This window comes from Pararge aegeria, chromosome Z (assembly GCF_905163445.1).
Source record: "Pararge aegeria chromosome Z, ilParAegt1.1, whole genome shotgun sequence".
Lineage (NCBI taxonomy): Eukaryota > Metazoa > Arthropoda > Insecta > Lepidoptera > Nymphalidae > Pararge > Pararge aegeria.
The window spans coordinates 9,013,896-9,029,094 of record NC_053208.1 but is presented as its reverse complement, the minus strand read 5'-3'; the positions used below and the strand labels follow the sequence as shown (position 1 = coordinate 9,029,094).

The 15,199-nt window shown below is 34.6% G+C and overlaps 1 protein-coding gene across 1 annotated transcript; it reads left to right on the top strand.

Moving 5' to 3' along the window:
* Positions 1-1,137: 1,137 nt before the first annotated feature.
* Positions 1,138-13,828, top strand: LOC120636448 (histone acetyltransferase KAT6A-like). The gene is made up of 9 exons (XM_039907927.1): positions 1,138-1,392; positions 1,961-2,468; positions 4,254-5,337; positions 5,592-6,337; positions 6,433-6,681; positions 8,102-8,376; positions 8,690-8,810; positions 9,810-10,097; positions 13,347-13,828. The coding sequence occupies exons 2-8, from the start codon at positions 1,995-1,997 to the stop codon at positions 10,095-10,097; spliced, it is 3,237 nt and encodes a 1,078-aa protein (XP_039763861.1). The 5' UTR covers positions 1,138-1,392; positions 1,961-1,994; the 3' UTR covers positions 13,347-13,828.
* Positions 13,829-15,199: the final 1,371 nt, after the last annotated feature.

Sequence of the window (15,199 nt, the reverse complement as noted above, 5' to 3'; positions counted from 1 at the left end):
AAAGACAGACGGATGGACGGACAGAAAGACAGACAGACAAACGCAATTTCTCTGAAAAATTAACTGATGAACTGTCTGATGAACTGAAGTAGGTCTAGCGACTAGTACCAAGCGGCAATAATTGCAAAACCAATATAATATACATACTTACTAAAAGGTACACTCTGTATATATACTTATAAATTGCTCGAAAATTGCGTCCGACTTCTTAGACGGATATGAAGATTATATATATATATACTTTTCGAATTTAAACCGTGTGTGACTAACCTATATCTATCTTAGGGTATCTTTAGGCTTGTAGTTCCATACCTGGAGGTCTAAGATTATGCATTATTTACGACACAGTCTACATAATATATATTACTATAACGGTTTATGTCTTTCTACGGGTTTTATATGTTCTTTGGTTAGGGTACCAGGGTTATTTATTAGCTGCAGGGGGTTTATGGCCTACGCGGGTCGTGGATCCGCCCTCTTTAGAGATCTTACTGTACCTACCTACCCATTGATCGATAAAAAAAGTTCATCTACATGCTGAAATTGTGTGAAGGACATTAAATTTGAAAATTATAAGGGCCACAGAATTTCATGGTCCTACCAGATGCAGTCGGAAGAATATGGAACAATGCCCAAGGGATATTACGTAATGGACACGTAAACCAGCCCTCCGTTATACCTAGAATGCTATCCACTACTAGGTACTAATAATTACTATGGAATGCTCAAATCATTTAAACCCACGAAGGGCTATAAAAATAACTGGTATACTTAAAAATTTAATAAATTACACACATTAATGTAGTTCCACATTAACATAAGATTAATTTAACCTTTATAACAGTTTTTGTTAGAAATATACACTTGGATATTCTCTAGGTAGGTAAGAACGATTTGGCGCGATTCTATAAACATCAATGTACCTAGAACTATTTTTCAAGCAAAGAAACCTTAGATGATTATTTTTCTAGTTGTGAGGTGATCCACAGGGATGTATTACTGAATTGAAATACTTAAATACAATTAATAAATATAAAAATAATATTTTCTTCATAGTGGAAGTCACGTGACTTATTATTTGACTCATCGGACATCGCCGCCATATTGCGTTTATGCTGTAGTCAGGAATCATGTCGATTGTGCAGTCCGTAGTAGTTTTTTAAATATTTTTAAGATTGTGATAAGTACTTACATTTTGTGTTCTGAGACGTTCAAATAAATTGTTCATAAGTGCTGTGCTTAATATATTACCGTTGTTACATAGTGCATTCATAATTTTGATTAAGTTAGTTTGCCCTGGGTTATACCATAGAAATAACCAAGTTACTAACTAGTGAACGTCGAACGAGTACCAGAAAAGTGTCAGCCACGGAGCACTGCTAACTGGATCAGGTCATGATTCTTATTGTTTTTCACATGATTATATCGTCAAAAATTGATTTTATTACCCTAAAATCAAATACAATCACAATAAACTAACCGGCATTTCGATTGTTTACATTTTTAAGTGCAAATAATTTATTTGTTAATCCGTATTTATAACTGAGTGCATTGAGTTATAATCAATTAAATATTTTATGGCGCTTAAAGAATTAAGTTTATTGTTTGAAATTTAAATAGGTTAACCAGATTTCTCTGAATTTGGAGCGAAAGTAATTTCGCATCCTTGAGCAGTTTTCGTCGATTACCATTCATAATCATTAAACGACGTGTTTTAGTTGTCGTGTTCTTTAATGTCGGCATCCTTTCTAATGCTGGGACCTTTGCGGTCTACAACACGTATACGTTTTTCTACAAAATTGTACCATTGAAACCGCCATTTTGATTTCTAGCAAGGCGCCAGGGGAAGGGTGAGGAGGTCGGGAGGGGGCGGTCTTCACTATAAAAAAATGTGACGCTCAGTCATTTGGTATTACTTCATGTACATAACTATGAAACCTTATTGATTATGTTTTGACAGGTGCTGGTCACATGGAATGTAGCTTGATATCAATATGAATGGGGGAGTAAATGGCATAATGGAGGAGTCAACGGAGTTGTCTCATACCGACTCTCCTGAGAACTCACATACTGACTCTCCTGACAACTCTCAAACGGATAAGACCAATAATAAAGATGACCCATCATTAAACAAACTGGCTCACAGCAACTCAGAAAGTGACAATCATAGAGAGAGTGGCAGTGAACCCATAGAAAAGTCTGATAACACAGTTGAAGTTGCAAGCATTAATGGTATTGTGGACCACAAACCAGATGAATATACTAACCAAACCTCATTGGTAAAGGAGGAAGATATTGATAATACTGAAGAAACTCACTGTAGTACAATAAGTAATGAATCATGTTTAGGCTCAGTAGATAGTCAAGTAAAAACAGATTCTACTCAAGAATGTCTAAGTGAATTGGATCCATTAAAGAATTGTAATGATGATACCTGTGATGATAAAGGAATTGATTCCGATGATGAAGTAAGTTTGATTTATCTCACTTTCCTGAACTGAAAAAATGCATGCACCCTTTAACTATTGATAGAAATAGTATTTTTGAAAAATATTAGGTACTGGCTTTATTATTTTTTTTTTTATATTAATGAGAGCAGTCTTGAGTCTCCTGAATACTGCCAATTTGTACTTATGGTGTTATAAGCAAGTGATGGCAAGCTAGGTGTGCCCATACTCAAGATATGCTAGTAACACAGATTAAATTCCCAGGCCATTAAGTTACTCCATTAAATTCTCAACACCTGAATGTGGCCTTGTCTAACCTTGACTCTCATAGAGCACATTGAGCTTCAGTTGCAATCATTCACATGTGAAATAAATAAACTATAATATAAGTCAGTAAGCAAAGAAACAAAAAAAAAATAATGAAGTTTTCTTTAATATTTGTTTTAGTTTTAAAAAGGGCCACTGTCCTAACCGAATGTCCAAACCTAACTCTTTCTACAGTATGAGTTTGGTTTAAAAAATTACCAGCACCCATAACATTACAATTGACTGCTAGTAATAATTTCACAAGAGCTTAAATGTTTGTATATCTGTTGTTAAATTTGTTTGTAGCTCATTGCCTTAAAATCATCACAAAAAATTAACAAAACAATCAATCGTAGATTAAATTGGATGTAGCAAAGATCCAGTTTTGGCTCACTAAACACTTGTATGGAACACCCATAATCTTAATATATATAAATCTCCTGTCACGATGTTTGTCCGCGATGGACTCCTAAACAACTTAACCGATTTTAAATTAAATTGACACACTGTGAGCAGTCTGGTCCAACTAAAGAGATAGGATAGCTTAGATCTTTAATTATAGTCGCAATTTTATTTTATTGCAAATTATTTGTCTATAATTAATTGACAGTCTCATGTTATATATATACTACTATACTCATTTAAGGCTTAGCGATACTGAATACTTTAAAAACAATATCAAACGCAGACGAAGTCGCGGGCAACAGCTAGTGGTTTATAAATTGACTATATATGGAGAATGAATATTTATAATTAGTGAGTAGAGTTATAAATTAGTAGTGAGTGAATTCACTAATAATTTATTGTTATCAACTTTTGCCTCATGAAGCTCAGATTTCAAAGCTTTTCTTTATAGTCCTTTGTACAGTGTTCAGCCATTGATTTGGTTTAAAGCTCTTGAATTTGAGTAGAAAAGTTGAGGCAGTAGAAATTAACAGGACTTTCAAAAGCAGGTTGACGTTTAAGCAGCCAGCCTCAGGGGGTGAGGTAGGTGTTGGAAGAAGGGCCTGTCTTCCAATTAATTGATTTTGTTTTTTTCAACATGGTGGCCTTGTATTTTGTTTATTTATACAATATATTACTTATTTATATTGATTAGTTTTGACTGTAGGTAAACCAGGTGCCTAGTACAAAATTAATCGAACCCGGTTTAAAACTCCCTTTAAAGTTATGGTGTTGTTTTAATAATCATATGGCATAAGCTTCAGGTATATTTAAATGACACACCTACACTGCAATAATTTAGATATTGGTCAGATGTATTGGCATCTGCTGATGAAGGACAGGGAATTGGTTTGGAAATAATTTGAAAGATTACCTCCTTTCAAACAGTTTTTACCAATAATTCAACATGAATTAACTCAATTCATGGATTCCTTAGACCAAATTTGTCAAAATGTAAATAACACTTTGAAGGACAGTAAATTTTATTAATAAAATAAAATTTAATACAATGATAAGCTGATCTTGGATTAATATTTTTATTGTATCCTTTATTAGACATCTGATGAATCAGAATCTTCGCAAAATGAGGAAGGTCCTGAAGAATCGGTCCAGCAAAAAGTTGAAGAAACAGTGGAAACAGTAAATATCAAGTCAGACTCAGAAAATGATGCTGATGACTCCTCACAAGAAAGTACTAGTAAAAATGTAGCACCATTAAAAGAATGGCCAGGTGGTCATAATCCAAATTCTAATGAACGTTCCAGTCCAGATGTCCAGGTAATCCTTAGTGATAATGAAAACTCTGTGATAGAAGTTGATAGTGAACCTAAACCTGTTAAGGAAGATAAACCTCCATTACGAAGAAGTAGTAGGGCTATTAAACGAAAAAGGTATGATGTTGATATAGAAAATGGAGACAATGAGTCAGATGTTGAAGAAGTCGCCATGCATGATGTAAAACGCAGATCAAAACCGATCGTCATTAATAATACTAAAACTTTAGTTGAGATGGCATCAAAACAAATGAGATCAGGCACTCACAAAAAAGAAAACACAGTAGTAATCCTAGATACAAATCGTGAATTTTCCCATAGGGCACCGATGATGCGGAAAAACCCAATGGCTTTAAATAATTCCTCTTTGAGTGCACAAAATCTTTACCAGAGTATTCTTGCCCGTGGCACTACTGTAACACCGGTAAGCAATAAAATTCCTGCACCAACAACACACAGTTCTAGTAGTAACGCTCAACCTAACATACTGCCATCCCTAACAGATGACATGTTCGTTGTTGAAGCACCATCTTTTATTGTACCTTATGTTTATGAAAAGCCATCAGTGAAACCATTTAGAGAATTTGTTGATGAGCTTGGGAAAGAATTAGACGCGCAGAAAGCAAAAGAGGAGGAGTTACAGAAAGCAAAAGAAGATGAGTTAAAGAAAGCAAAAGACATTGAAGATAAAGAAAAAGCTGTTAAGGAAACCCCAGATGATGAAATTAAAGAATCAAATAAGACAAGTGGAGAGGCTGAGAATGACAAAACAGACACTGAAAAAGCTGAAAAAGAAATTGCCAAAATCTCTAAAACCGAACAAAATGCTGAAGAAGATTCGAAAAAGAAAAAGGAAGTAAGAAAAGGTGAGCAATATTAAAGCTATTTGAGTATTTTATAATATTATACAACCAAGACCTAATTACTAAGAAGTAACCTAATTAATTAAGTATCCCTCATGCATAATTTCTATTTTATTGCTTTATTTATGGATTCAGCTTGAGTTCATGTTTAACTATTCATTCATTGACTAGTTTATTTTTTCGAAATCATTGTTATGCTATGATGACAACAGTTGTTACTTTTTTTTTTTCTTTATTATTGTAATTTATTTTTTCAGAACGCCGTCGACGTAAACGGGATGATGACGATGATGCGTCTTGGGATGGTGAATCTTCATCTTCTTCAGATGATGACATATGTAGTGACGAAGAGGATGCTATCGTTATAAAAGAAAAAGCAGACTCTATTGAGGAGATAAAGGATGTTACTGATTTGACAATAGAAAAGATAGTCACTGGAAAGTCTGATAATTACTTTGATATGTCACTGGGAAAGTTCTTCATGGATATTGGTCTAAATTTTGTTCAAGAATATGTACAAAATGATCTATTGAAACAACAAAACAGAAAACTTTATAGGGAAAAGAAAGGAGGGCATAGTACAAAATCTACGGAGACATCAATTGTTGCACTGACGAAAAATTTAGAAATAAGTAAAGAAAATAATGCGCCGTATAGGTTTAAACAAATTAAATGTGAATTTTGCAGTTTTAAATCCGAGTCGTTATTGGCGATGTCCCATCACCTGGAGACTCCGCACATGAAGAATAATGTATATAAATGTAACTTTTGCGAGTATGACAGTAAAAGTCCTCACGATATTTTGTATCACATGGAAGCTGAGCATAATACTCGTGGAAGATTGGAAAGGGCGCCGGCGTACCACCAATGTGCTAACTGTCCGTTCGAAGACAATGGAAAAGGAAAGCTTGCACGTCATCTTATCGCGTGTGCTAAGAAGTTTAAGCCTGAGTTCAATTTATCGCCACCAATAGAATGGGAACCGCCTGCAAAAATACCAAAGGTGAAGTGTTACTATCCCATTTTTTTAATGCACTTGTGACCCATTAAAAAAAAGTTTATTAACTAATAATCATTTTAATGGGTACTTTTTTCCAGATGGCAAGAGCTCGCAATCAAATGTTAGGTTCATATCAAAGTATGTTCAATAAGGGTCCAAATATTAGCAACAATTTCGGAAGGCCAGTTATGAACAACTTGGGATCTTGTTCTACTTATCGACCGAGGGGGCGCTCCCCAATGGGCGTTCCAACTCGATTGACGCCAGTACAAGGCATACCAATTATTCGTAGTGGCATGATGGGAAGGAATCATCCTGCACAACAAACTTCTTCCAACTTCTCTGGGGTGAGTGTGATAATTTTACCATAATGTTAGATAAATAGGTAGAATATGTACAAAATGTGAATTTGTTGCAACAAATCGTAAAGAATAATAAATAATAATAAATAAACAAATATACTAGGACAATACACACATCCCGCCATCTAGTCCCAAAGTAAGCGTAGCTTGTGTTATGGGTACTAAGATAACTGAGGAATAATTTTTATGAATAATATACATAAATACTTATAATATATAGATAAACACCCAGACACTGAAAAACATTCATGTTCATCACACAAATATTGTCCAGTTGTGGGAATCGAACCCACGGCCTTGGACTCAGAAAGCAGGGTCGCTGCCCACTGCGCCAATCGGCGTCAAACAAACAATACAAGAAAACAAAGAAATGTTAGTGCACCCTAACATTTCTTTGTTTCCTTGTAGGGCTGCCTTATCAATTAATATACACATAATTAAATTTCAATGTTAATACAAATATGTTAGATGAATAGATAGAATAAATTGGTTACAACAAACGTAAAGAATCAATACAAGAAAACCAAGAAATGTTAGGGTGCAAAGGTGGCCTTGTCAATGAATATTCACATAATAAAATTTCAACCTTAAGCCAGCTAAATACATAGCAATCATTTGGTATTAGTATATTAGTAACGATTAATGTTAAAAGTAAAAACTTAGTCATTCAATGGTGAGAGTGTCACTAGTAACAGGAAAATGTTCCGCAGGAAATTTGTTTCGGTTGATATCACGCACATATTCAAAATCATCATAATGAAATGAAATTGGTTTAATTTAAAATTAGTCCAGTAATTTTCGAATAGCATAAATTGATAAATAGTTTTTGCATTGAGATAGATAATATTCTGTGTTTTCATAAGTGATTAGAGTAAATAGTGCAATTTTATGGAATTTTACAATGTTATCTTAATGTGGATATGCCATGCGCGGATTGAAAACTGATTTACGTTAGATTTACGTTACTTTTACGTATGCTTAATTTGAAACATAAGAAATTTAAAGCTATCTGTGGAAAGACATAACTGTTACGTTCAAGACAAAGAGATTGCATATATAATATTAGACATCATCAAATTGCATTTTCTATTCCAATCACTGGTTATCTATTGAAACAACACAATAGAAAACTTTATAGGGAAAAGAAAGGAGGGCATAGTACAAAATCTACGGAGACATCAATTGTTGCACTGACGAAAAATTTAGAAATAAGTAAAGAAAATAATGCGCCGTATAGGTTTAAACAAATTAAATGTGACATTACTGTTACGTTTAAGAGAAAGAGATTGCATATATAATATTTCGCAGTCACGCAACCCTCATACATATTGACATGATCAAATTGCACTTTCTATTCCAATCACTGGTTATCATACTTATAATAATTTATAATTATTACAAACAGAATAACGAGAAAAATATGGCAGCGCCTAAGTCAATGTACCAGCCGTCGATTTCCATCACACCATTGCCAAGACAGCCTCCCCCACTTCAACAGCCCCCTCCTCCGACTCAAAACCAGCAGAACAAGAGCTCTTGCGTTATTTGCGAGATATGTGATGGATACATAAAGGACTTGGAACAGCTTAGAAACCACATGCAATGGATACACAAAGTCAAAATTCACCCTAAAATGATATACAACAGGCCTCCGCTGAATTGCCAAAAGTGCCAGTTTAGGTATTATTTTATTATTTTACTTTAAACTGCGACTGTACCTTTCTTAACTTAATATGTAATTTATTTGACTTACGCCGAAAAACGTCAAAGAATATATATAACAAACTTTACTTATAATAGTTGAAGCATGTTTATTATTTTGTTCATACAACAAATTTAATAACTTAATATATATTTGAGGTGTCCATAACAATTTTTAAGTTTTAATATTATTAATGTATCCGGCCGTTAATGGTGTTGCATACGTACCTATTGTATTAGGAAAACTTAGCCGAAGAACCAAGGGACCTCAGTTAGTTCCTTTATTTTCCAGGTTCTTTACAGACCAGGGCTTAGAAAGGCATCTATTGGGAACCCACGGTTTGGTCACGAGCTCCATGCAAGAAGCGGCAAACAAGGGTAAAGACGCCGGCCGGTGTCCTGTATGTGGCAGGGTAAGCCTTATGTTAAAACATTTTTTTTTTTAATAAATCTGCAATCAGTCGCGAGACTATAATCAGATGTGCTGGGTTAGTTATTGGCATTTACGGACGAGGGAGCCATCGCTCAACCGTCCGTCAATTGTCGTACACATCAGCTCGTTGTAGGCGTTTCATACGTGGAAGCTACTAATAGTGAGCTAGCAAGACGGTTGGGGTGTTTAGCTGGGCGTTCTTTGTGTTTTTTACAGAACCTGCCGATTTCCTCAAATACCGTTGGCATTTCGAGATACTGATGACTCTCGTCGTTGCGTGCGAACCAGGGAGCATCAGTGATTACCCGTAGTTACCCGTGTTTTGGACCCTTTGGATGCGCATCATGATTAGATGTTTAAACATGAATGATGATTTTTATTTTAAAGATTTCTGAAAGTGTATGAAACTTAAGTGTAAATTGATAATTTAAAGGGTGTATCCATAAGTTTGTCTAACTGATCCTCTTAAATATGCTTTCTACATACTGATACAACCCTAGCTATCTGTCGCATCGTAAAAATTTACTTTTCCCTAACGCGCCAAAAGAAGTATAACTTCAATAAATGTAAATATATGAAAACTTTAAATATTTTATGCATTAAACTGGTGTTAAAAAAAAACAGTCGGTGTTCTTTTTATAAACACAGAGCTTACCGATATAACAGTTCATTTTGATTCGATAACGATTGCAATGCAATTTTCTTTGTGCTATTGCAAATCAAGCTTAGTATTCGTCATATATCAGGGACTTGTGCAAATCAACGCTGGCCCAATTTATATTTTTATAAGATATAAAAACGTGTCTCGCAAAAACTAGAAATTAGCCGCATTTTTCTAATAATGTAATAGTATTTATTGTATTGGAAAATGTAAAATCAGGAATATGCCAAAGGAAATATCTATCTATCCTCTATTGGCTAAAAAACAGCGAGTACGAGTACTCATTCGGTCGTTTTAAAAAAATAATAATAATTACAGGTATATCAATGGAAGCTCCTCAATCACGTAACGAGAGACCACAAGCTCACACTGAAGCCCGCTCACCTCTCCTACAAGTGCACGGTTTGCACTGCTACATTCGGGATGTACAAGCAATTTGAGAACCACGTGTACTCTGCGCACAGCGTCGTCGCTAAACGCGTGATGGACAAAGGCAAGACGCCTACGGCACCTGTAAAGGCTGGGCAGTCGTTACTCAAACCGCTTAAGATAAATGACGAAATTACAATTATACCACAGCCTGCGAAGGCTGCCGCTGAAAAATAAGTAAGTGAGTTCCATAATGCATAGATCTATATTTTATTGCTTGTGTAATTAAAATACAAAATATCTTTATTTATCGTTCATACATATAATATGTTTACATAATTGTATGGGGATGGTGATAAGTTCGTTCGCCAACTTAAAACTAAAGCTACGAGGGTTCCAAACGCGCCCTGGTCTAAGAGCCCACAACAAACTTACACGGGTAAATTTGTAGATTAGTGCACTTCGCAAGCTATATCAGCATGTGAGCTTTTAAATGTAAAATAATATATACTTTGCAAAATACTTTTTTTCAAGTACAATGAGAAGTTACTATAAAATCAAACTTGTCTGTTTTGTGTTTCATAACTGATCGAGAATCATTTAGTGATGAATATGGTCGTAATTATAAATGGAGGCTTGTTCATTTATTTATTATTATTTTCAATTTACGACTAGCATTCAGGGGTTTTCTTAATTCTCTAGCTTTAGGCTTTAATATGCTGATGCGCCTACCTACATACACCATAAACTGTATTTTATATACCTTCATACTAAATTGTTAGTTCATTCAAAGTACAACAAAACAGACCCGTTCTCTCAACGGTGACGTTTCTTGTCTGGTTTACGCGCGGGAAAAGGCCTACAGAGAGACAGAGAGAAGTCTGGCATCCGCGACTTCGTTTTTTTTGATAAGGATTTTTATTTTGTTGATAAGGGTCTTTTTTATCGCTAATTAAACTTTTCATTTTAGCGGTCAGCTTGATCAGAAATGTTGGGTTCACTCGTGGGTTTAGCTAATAATTACAGTGGTATTGGATTTTCTGCCAAAAAATTCAGTACCAGCTTAGAGTTGTGATGATAAATTAATTGTTATAGCACGCCAACACGAAATGGTGCTCTCATGTAAGAGAAAATCCCAAGCCTGAGTCGACCTATTCCCCAATAATAAGCTGAGAATGTCATTGCAGAACATATTAAATCTGTATGTAGGTTACTTAACGATTTCATTATTAGCCCTTAATAATTCGTTCAACGCAAAAAGGGGTTTTATATGTTTAACATGAAATGCGATTTTTTCTTTTATAACGCTGATGCGATTGACATGAATCTTAGCTAAAGTTATTGAAGGAGAGACAGGCGTTTCAATATTGGCATCTCATTTCTTACCTGACAAAACTCTCCCAAGTGTTTCTTTAGCAGACAGTGCAGCATCAGTAGTCTGCAGTATACCCAACCCCTCAGCATCTCACAGTTTAGAATACCTATCAATAAATAGGCGTTAGCTAAATGATGCTCTAAACCCCATGGCGGAGAAAAAGAGAGTTATATATCGTCAGCTCATTGCGTTAGAGAACATTTAAATCTAACTTTTGCTTTTATTTATTTATTTTCTACCTTTTGTTCAAACTTCTTTTATGTATATCTTTTCATTTTCAAAATTTTTATGCCTTTCTTCAAGCACATATTACAACATACATTTTTATATAAATATGTTCTTAAGTATTTATGTATGATTGAGTATTTTATATTAGTTAATTATTTTATATTTTATTTAATATGTTTTTTCTTATTTGTGCCATTTTTATAATCATTTTACACCACCTGTCTGCTCTCGCTCATTTTGTCCTAATCCTTAGGTTACCTGGCAGAGATTTCTACTAAGCGATAAGGCCGCCATTTGAATTCTACTTCAGTCTTTTCCTAACTTCATAGTGGGGTACAAATGCAGAGTTAAATAATAAATAGCCATCATTCTACTGAGCTAATATTTTACTATACACAATGAATGATGTAGCCAAACTGTGATAGATATCTTTCTCTGGCGGTCTCCCAATGTTTTAAAACGTTAGATTTCTCTGTATGACTAGTTGGTGATCAGGGTCTAACAACGGATATTTTCATGAATAACCTGTTTTAAAAAAATAACGTAGGCTAAGCGATATTTTTTTTGTATATAGGCTTCTAGCAAAGCATTTTTTTTATTGCAAGCAAATCGCTACGGCAAGTTTATATTACTTATTTTGTGTGTGTCAACTCATTAACTGATCTATAAAGAAGTGGGTTAACCTTATTACTCTTCACTAACTATTTCCAACCAAAATATATATTTGTAATACTTTTCAAATAATTGCTTTATTTTGTGAGAGAATTAGAAAGAAAAGTTACGTTTTGGTTTTCAAAATTAAGAATTAAAATCTTTCTATCCAATCTTTGACTCTTTTCTCTGAGTCGATTTGTATTTCATGTTATATCTAGTGGCGCTGTAATTGTGTATTACTAGGTTATTACTAGGTTTTTGGGTTATAGAAAAATTACTGGGACGATTTTGATATTGTTTTTTGTATCATATACCTAATTTCACCTTTGGGAGTGCTGTAACCACTATTACAGCAAACACTAGTGTTACTATTCTAAAGAAATACGAATGGGTTAATTTTTTTTGGGGTTTCAAGACCTACTTTGCGTACGCAACGGGAATAAATAAATAAATACCGATTATTGTATGACTTGCGAAGCATTGCTTTTTTTCTATAACGTGCTCAGCTCACGCTATGCGAAGTTACTTTAGGTAATTACCCAACTAACCCAATCAGTACTTGCTAAAATGTTCAGGAAGCGGTTTTACTAACGGCATCTAACTTTTTTTAGCTATTGAATTCACGCCAAAACGTAACAGCGAATATACACCACTCTTAGCATTATACTTATGTAGTATGTTTTGTGTTTTGATTACCTATCCACTACTGAAGCTTTTGCAGGAAGAATATATAATAAATATGCATTGTTTACGCAATCAGACAACATAACTTCAACAGCATGACTTCATGCAAATACACTCGAAAAAGTTATGCAGATGTATTCAGTATATCGGGATACATCTACATTTATTATCGAATTTGGCAGAAGTTGCATATTTTTTGACAGGAAGCCAGTTGTAGCACATATTATTCAAGTTTTATTAATATACTTTATACTTCTTACTGTAATATAGGCGTATTAAAGAATTTATTGTAGACCAAAAGCAACTGCGGAAGATATCGTTGCACAACAAAATAACGTTTAACTCTAGCACTCATCGGATTGGATGATTAGCTAATGGCTGCACTTTTTGTGTTAGTTTGGTACTATTTGTGGTGTACAAATAAAGTGTATAAATAAATAAATAAACAAATAAACCGGATAGTTTGATGTTTCGTGGTAAATTTTCTTTTCGTTACCGTTATTGAGTGATGTTCCAATGAATGATACGTTATTTTATTGTTTCAGATGTGTGCAGTGCTTCGATTGGTTCTAAGCCGTGAGCTTGCCAATATCTTGGTCATACATTACTTATGGTTAACGGGCATCACGGGGCCTTGTCAACAAATAGTGTACATTCCAATTTGTTATATAGTGTACACCAAAATTAATATATAAGATATACATCCATGTATGTTGAAACTACTATGGCAAATAGTATACCTTGTATGAATACGGATACCGAGTCTTTTCGGAATTATGTTGGACAATTTTGTGTCCCTTGTATTTATGTAACAATTTGTGATATTAAGGTAGGCAGAGAAAGTAGAAAACGGAAATGTCACGTTTCTTACACGCTTATTTCTGCCGCTAAGCCGCAATATTGCAATGCTCTGCTGCGTTATAAAGGGCGTTATTGCCAGTGTGAACTGGCACATTAGGCTTAAAACACCTACGAATCAGTTTAATGGAAGCAGGATGGCACGTTGCAGGACGTCTTCCTTGCACGCCCTGCGAAGGTTTGCTCTGTTTGTAGGTTTTCCACTTACCATCATGAGGTAAGCTTGGACCGTCAATTATAACTATTAAAAAAATAACTTGACAACATCCACTCTTGCGGCACTGCTGCACAGTTGTACGAGGCGCGGGGGTGGACATATCACAAATAATTTAAAAGATTAGTATTACATTGCATCACATTGCTAACATATGTGTGAGTATATAGTAAGTCCTCTTCGTCCGTCGAATCGATGACGCGCCCGCGACGTACGGGTAGACGGATAGGCTTTACTTGCGCGCCGGTACTTCAATGAGTAACGTAGTAAGAAGTTGACTCGCTATATCAGCAGTTCTTACGAAAATTGCAATGACTCGCTTTCGGACATCAAAATCAGCAGAATGAGGTCTACCTTTTTCGTTGAAAATTGTCAACGTCATGACAATTTTTACGTATCTATCAAGATTCTGGTTTATAACCCCGACTTCCATCTAAAAGGAGGGGGCTGATGTTTTTTTTATTTGCAAAAATTTGCAAAATACTATTACGAAATGGTTTTATTTAAGTTTCATATAGATCTGATGAAGGTCGGAGGGAGACCACGGAACTCTTCAAAAGATGACCGCAAATCAACAGCGATTGCTTCTACAGCATAATGTGCACTGTTTATGCAATCAGACATAACTTTATGCCAATACACTCAAAGGTTTTGCAGATGTATTCAGTATATCGGGGTACACCCAAATTTTCTATCGAAGTTGGCAGTAGTTGCGTATTTTTCGCGACAGCAAACCAGTTGTAGCAAAAAGTATTCAAGTTTTATTAATGTAATAATTTATTTCAGTTTTAGTTGGTATAAAATTTATTTCAGAAGTCAGTTTTTTTTTTGGTTGGAAATTTTCATTTCTGTTCATTAATCAAAGCCACAATATCCAGGGCTGTGGTTATGATAAGTAATTATTAAGATTGATATAACGTTAGTGGAAAGATTAGTTATATATTTAATGTTAGAAATTTAACTTAGTTTTTGCAGTTATTGTAGGGAGAGCAGATCACACTCACGCTGATAATATCTGTGATTATTAAATTTAAGGTTCAACATGGGTATTCTACTTGTTGAGTTTATTAAGGGGTTTGGGAGTTTTGAATTTCACTTTATCTAAACGTGCTCCCATTTCATAACGTGTGAGGTTAGACCGGGGCGCGTAAGGTATTTCGTGAAACTACGCTAAATAAACGAATTGGTATATAACAAAATAAATAAATGTGCATATTTTCTTAACAAACTGCGGAAAACAACAGTAAACACTTTTCTTGCTACATACTATGCATATGTTTAATCAGTTCTGAACTATGGGATACTAATATGGGGAAATTCTACGGA

Excerpts from the sequence above, each read along its gene's own strand:
- LOC120636448 (XM_039907927.1), top strand. The coding sequence starts at position 1,995 with ATGAATGGGGGAGTAAATGGCATAATGGAGGAGTCAACGGAGTTGTCT. Across the intron at positions 2,469-4,253 it reads GAATTGATTCCGATGATGAA|ACATCTGATGAATCAGAATC; the intron begins GTAAGTTTGATT and ends ATCCTTTATTAG. Across the intron at positions 8,811-9,809 it reads GGTGTCCTGTATGTGGCAGG|GTATATCAATGGAAGCTCCT; the intron begins GTAAGCCTTATG and ends TAATAATTACAG.